Source organism: Oncorhynchus tshawytscha, linkage group LG12 (genome assembly GCF_018296145.1).
Source record: "Oncorhynchus tshawytscha isolate Ot180627B linkage group LG12, Otsh_v2.0, whole genome shotgun sequence".
NCBI lineage: Eukaryota > Metazoa > Chordata > Actinopteri > Salmoniformes > Salmonidae > Oncorhynchus > Oncorhynchus tshawytscha.
The window spans coordinates 37,459,290-37,465,227 of record NC_056440.1 but is presented as its reverse complement, the minus strand read 5'-3'; the positions used below and the strand labels follow the sequence as shown (position 1 = coordinate 37,465,227).

At 44.8% G+C, this 5,938-nt stretch overlaps 1 protein-coding gene across 1 annotated transcript; it reads right to left on the bottom strand.

Moving 5' to 3' along the window:
• Positions 1-1,836: 1,836 nt before the first annotated feature.
• Positions 1,837-5,938, bottom strand: LOC112263122 (natterin-3-like). Its single transcript, XM_024439118.1, has 3 exons — positions 5,836-5,938; positions 5,504-5,627; positions 1,837-3,131 (listed from the first exon to the last, which is right to left on the bottom strand). The coding sequence occupies exons 2-3, from the start codon at positions 5,625-5,627 to the stop codon at positions 2,047-2,049; spliced, it is 1,209 nt and encodes a 402-aa protein (XP_024294886.1). The 5' UTR covers positions 5,836-5,938; the 3' UTR covers positions 1,837-2,046.

The window sequence follows — 5,938 nt, the reverse complement described above, 5'->3', positions numbered from 1 at the left end:
AAGGCGAGGTCAGTACAGGTGCATCAAAGCTGGGACCGAGAGACTGAAAAACAGCTTCTATCTCAAGGCCATCAGACTGTTAAACAGCCACCACTAACATTGAGTGGCTGCTGCCAACACACTGACAATGACACTGACTCAACTCCAGCCACTTTAATAATGGGAATTGATGGGAAATGATGTAAATATATAAACAATGCTACCTTATATAATGTTACTTACCCTACATTATTCATCTCATATGCATACGTATATACTGTACTCTATATCATCGACTGCATCCTTATGTAATACATGTATCACTAGCCACTTTAACTATGCCACTTTGTTTACATACTCATCTCATATGTATATACTGTACTCGATATCAGCTACTGTATCTTGCCTATGCTGCTCTGTACCATCACTCATTCATATATCCTTATGTACATATTCTTTATCCCCTTACACTGTGTATAAGACAGTAGTTTTGGAATTGTTAGTTAGATTACTTGTTGGTTATTACTGCATTGTCGGAACTAGAAGCACAAGCATTTCGCTACACTCGCATTAACATCTGCTAACCATGTGTATGTGACAAATAAAATTCGATTTGATTTGATTTGAAGTTTGAAGAAGCCCCCTGCCTTGTCCCTGCCACCGTGCACACAAGTATCTGGCCACCCAGCTGGAACTGTTCACTCACCCATACTAAAGCCTTTTAGGGCCTTTGAGGGCTAACATCAGACCACACTGTACTAGCGGATGGACTTTCACAACAAACAAACAAAAAACAGTGTTAGATCAAGTCAATGCCATAACAATTCTCATATCTACATTCTGGTGTTTTTCTTTTTATAGAAGATTTTAAAAAGCATACATTTCAGGATTGAGAGTGTCCTATTTTCTGGAATAATCTAAAAATCTATAGTTCTGAGTTACTGTGGTAACATTACATCATACAAGCAGTTCACAGCATCATTCCCATTCCAACGGCTACAGACACCAGACCCTGCCCTGACGCAATCGATAAGGGGAGAGGATTCAGAGTGATACAGAGCACACCTTGGCCATTATTCCACATGAAGGAAAATTACTGGAGCATTTCATCTCAGCCATGAGAGAGAGGGAGAACAGAGGGCATGAGACATATTTTATTCATCCCACTGGTAAGTGCAGTCACAGTGGAGGGAGGAGGCTGCAGGTCCACTCCTCTAGGCCAGAGGTTTCATACAGACTGGCCGCCACATCATGGTCTTCTCTACTGTACAGACCATCTCTAAGAAAGCACTTGTATAGCTGTCAATAATTGTCAATAGCAACTCTGAGTTGGGCGCAGCTGAGTGCACAGCTTTCATGTAGAACCCTGATACACCTCTCTTCTTAGACATGGTGTATAGTTGCAGTAAGCAGTAAGTGCTTATTGACACTGTGGAGAGGACATGCACAAAACACACACACACACACACAGAGAGATGTCCACGCAAGGACGCAAGCAAGCACACACACACACACACACACACAGGTTGTGTAATCTGATCCCAACTTCCATCTCGGGCCAGCTGTCAACTACTCCTGCTCTCCAAAATCCATTAGCTGTTGCTGCCCTCTGCTGCTCCATTATAGTAATTGCAATGGAGGCAAAGTTATGAGCTGTACCGTCATGTCAGTAGCAGTAATTTGTTAGGCCTATCAAATTGTAGATTTTAAAAAAGGCAATAACAAGGAATTCAATAAATATAAAGTGCAATATTTCTATGTGAAACAGATAAAGGCACGTGTGTGTATTTGCTGTCATTTCCCTTCTCAAGCATAAATTGTGAAAAAGCTTTTGAACAGAAGAATCACAGGAGTCAGTTTTGCCATTGCATTGTAGTTTACACTTGGTCAGGAACCACAAACTGTACAATACTTATGCAAAATTTACATCACATTAATCAGTGTTGGTATAGCCTTGGAAGTTACAGGAAATCCGGACCATATACATTGGAACATATACTGTACACTTATGAGTGTAGATAGATTTATTAGGTTCAGAGTAATGAGTCAGTTTGGATGAGATCAGTCTTAAGGACAGGGTTTGGAGTCTACGACAGGCTCACAGCGGTCCACCACGGCCCGGATCTCGCCAATCTGAATACCATCGTACACCCCAGAGATGGAGGTCCACTGGGTCTCTCCGTTGCGGTATGTACGGCTCAGCCTGGCTGTGAAGGGGATGTCTGCGGTGATCTTACGGCCCTCCATGCGCACGCTACAGGAGTGGTTGGGTGGCACCTTGAGCTCCACAGACACAGAGTGGCTGAGGGCTTCCACCATGGTGGTGCCCCTGTTGAACTGCAGGGTCTTCTCCCCACTGAACTCAACCCCTGCGGAGCCGATCAGGGGGATCTTGGCGGTGATGCCGGCGGTGATGCCCAGCATGGTGGTGCGTCCGATGTTCCAGGTGCTCTCCACCTCCGACGTCTTGGAGATGGTCACCGTCTTCACCACCGTCTGGCACTCGTTGTTGGTGACGCCGGAGAGGCGCATGGTCTCAGGGGGGTAGTGGAACATTTCCACCTCATCAATGCCATACTTGACGTGGGAGATATGCTGGGTGTAGGCATCTCTGTTGATGGCCAGGACCTGGTAGCTCTTGTACCAGTACTCATCGCCCTCCCAGGGCAAGAAGAAAGCCTCAAACTGAGGGACCACCTTCCCCAAGCCATACTTGTTCTTCCCAACGTAGATGCCCACTCCAGAGCACGTTCTAACTGAGTGTTTGGGCAACGAGCCGTATGAGTCCTCCTTCCACTCAACAAACTCAAAGTTGTCTCTGTTGGCCAGGATCTCAAACTCTGAGGCTTTGTACTCTCTCTCACCGTAGGGGTATTGGCAGTACGGGCCCTTGCTAGGAGTGTAGAAGCCGGCTTCACAGTTGTATTTGCAGATGTAGTCGGTGCGTTCGGTGTAGCCGTTGTAGATGCCCATAGCTGCGGTGGGGAGAGAACCATTCCAGCTCAGCCACTGCAGGTTGACATTGTCCCCGAACATGAATGGAGCAGGCTTCTGTTGGTCCTCAAACTCAGGCGGGTTCTTTGGACCCTGGATAGGACCATTACTGGACAGTGGGGGGACCTTTCCTTCCAGCACTGGGTTTAACAGGGACACTGGAAGACAAAGAATACACTGGACATGTCAGAATACCAATACTTTAGTCCTAAATAGTAGGCAATTTGAGTACGCACATTTTTTTGGTTTAATAGTATGCAACATTTTGAAAATCGAGTATACTTTAAATGCCCGCATGTCATACTCGTTTTGGCTTTTGTCAATGAGATATGGGGATGCGCTATCGAAATCAACGAATAGCAGGAAACAACGCAATCGCATATGACACATTCTCAGTATGAGAAAAAAAATGATATTTTATAGTAGCCTATGTGATTTTTTTTTTTAATCGAGTATGGTTTAAATGTCAGGATGTTATAGGCCTACTTATTTCGGCTCTTCATCTAGTAGAATTTGATGCACACTTTTCCACAACGCATTGGAAGAGGTGGGCTGGGGGTGATAGGCCCTAGTTCTCTTCAAGTAGCCAAACAACAACATTAAGCTACTTAAATGGGAAGACGCCGAATAGCGAAGCTGCTGCGGTGGTGTTCAAATGTAGGCCAAGTAGTTTTTGTTCTCCTTAATATGATCACAAGTATTGCATCGTAGGCTACATCTTTGAAAACAGAAGTCTTTAAAAAAAATTTTTTTACCCAATGTGGATTTATGTTTTCCCACTGAAAACTGCTTCTTGTCCTCTTGGCCTTCACCAGGGCTTTTAAAATAAATACTAAACCACCTTTTGATTTCTGAATGTGTCGGCACCAGGGACTCAGGATGTGGCTGCATTATTGATGTCAAGTAAATCAGGCCTTTTGATTTGAACATATGGTTTGTCTTAGTTTTGTAGGCTGAGGTCGTTAAAACATACGTGAGTGACGATGGTGTCAATATTGGAGTAATTGGCCAGAACCGTAGGCAGGAGAGAGTTGATGTCATGGACACAGGCTCCTGTGTGACAGTGGACTTTGGTCGGTCCACAGACCGTAGGCAGGCCAAAATCTCTCACCATCGAGCTGCCCACAATGATGGTGGTCGTGATGGAATCCGATGGGTAAACAACCTGCTGAACTGTGGTGGCCATGGGGGAGGGTTTCACTGGGCGGCCGCCGGCTGTTGGTATACACCCAGGATCTGTAATGACCCCTGGGCCTGGTATGTCCGTCTTAAGCGGGGAAAAGCTGTTTGATAGCTGGATGAGACCTTCTCGGATAGATGGGTGGCCAGACTGCCTCTCCGATCTCCTACGCCTTGCGAGTGTCCAGTCTCCCAGTTGAGCTTAATATCTGTCAGTTGGATTAGGACAGATCAATGCCACCTGACTCATCGATAGCTTTGCTACAGGAGGCATTTAAAACTGATATTCAGTTTTCCCTTGGTTACAGAAAGGTCGGTGTACATAGAAAGCAGGTTGTCCTTTTTTCTTGCAGCCGCGCTAACAGCCGGAGAATCACTTCCCTAAGATGCTTGATGGTGGTGCACTTAGGGCAGACAAATCCCTGTCCATTTTCCAGTTCCACCTTATCTTCAACTTGTGATTGTGTGGAAATCATCTCACACCTGAAGCATTTGTGCCCAGCCATGGATAAAAATACAGATGGGCTAGCACTGCTAGCGTTACCCTGCTCCATTTTTATGATGTCTAGCAGCTGCTACTCAACAGGAATCCGGGACAAAAATTTGCAGTCCCAGCCATAAAGGCTGACCAGTTCACAGAACCAGTAGCAATTGAAACTTAAGCTACGATTAAAAACGATTTAATAAAAACTATTACATAAAAACAACAAACCGGCAGTACACTGTTCTGTTGCGTGCTATGATGACGTCCGTTGCGTGCTCCTATAGCGCCATGATGATGTGGCTCCTATATGTTACAGCACTTTGGTTTCACTAATAAATATGTTGAAATGGAACCAAATGATCAGTTTATGTATGCAGTCCTTTTAAATAGGATAGACGGACTATATGGGCTACATTATAGGTCGAATGTGATAGTCTGCCTCCAACCAGCCTGAGTAGGCCAATAACTCCATTCCTATCCTATTCAGAGTTTAGAGAAATTAATCAAATTGGAAATGAGCTATTATCAGGTTGGTTAATGTGATGCATTTTTATTTAAAATTGGAAAAAATTCATCCGCACATGGCCCCGCCCCAGCCCACCTACTCAGCCAGTCAGGAGCCAGTACTGCATTGAGGCCGTGGCATACTGCAAACGTTTTACTAAACGGTACATGCTAAATAGTATGTGATGATGAGTACATAGTATGCAGTTGAAGTATGTAGTACGCTGGTATGGGTATTCGGACACGGACACTGTCACAACATTACTGTTGTGTTGAAACAACTGACTTTCGGAATGTTTTCTGTTTTCCTTTCTAAGAGGTTGAACGCTGGGATTGGTTGAATAAAAGGGGTATATAATTTACCCTTCTGTCTCAGTGAGCTCTTCCTCACTATGTCCTTCAGGCTGCCTGGAGGGGAGCCTGCATCCTGGGCACAGGACAGCCCCAGGTGCAGCAGGGAAACGACCACCAAGACGAACAGCTTCATCTGAGGAAGACCAGGAAAGAGGAGGAATATTAGGAAACATTAAAGTACAATAGTGGTTACCACTATAGCTATAACACTATAGTGTTACACAAATTCACGTTAAATCAACATGACGTTGCATTTGAAACGTTGTGTTAGCGATTCTTCTTCCATTAGCTCCATTGAAATAGTGTCCTAAATGCACAAGTAGAAGAGCCAGTGCACTCACCCTCACAGTCTTCCCTCAGTGAGCAGTGAAGCTGTCTGTTCTCCAGGGTTATATAGCTAGCTCCTTTATGACACTCATAAATTACAACACTCACTCTCTCAGG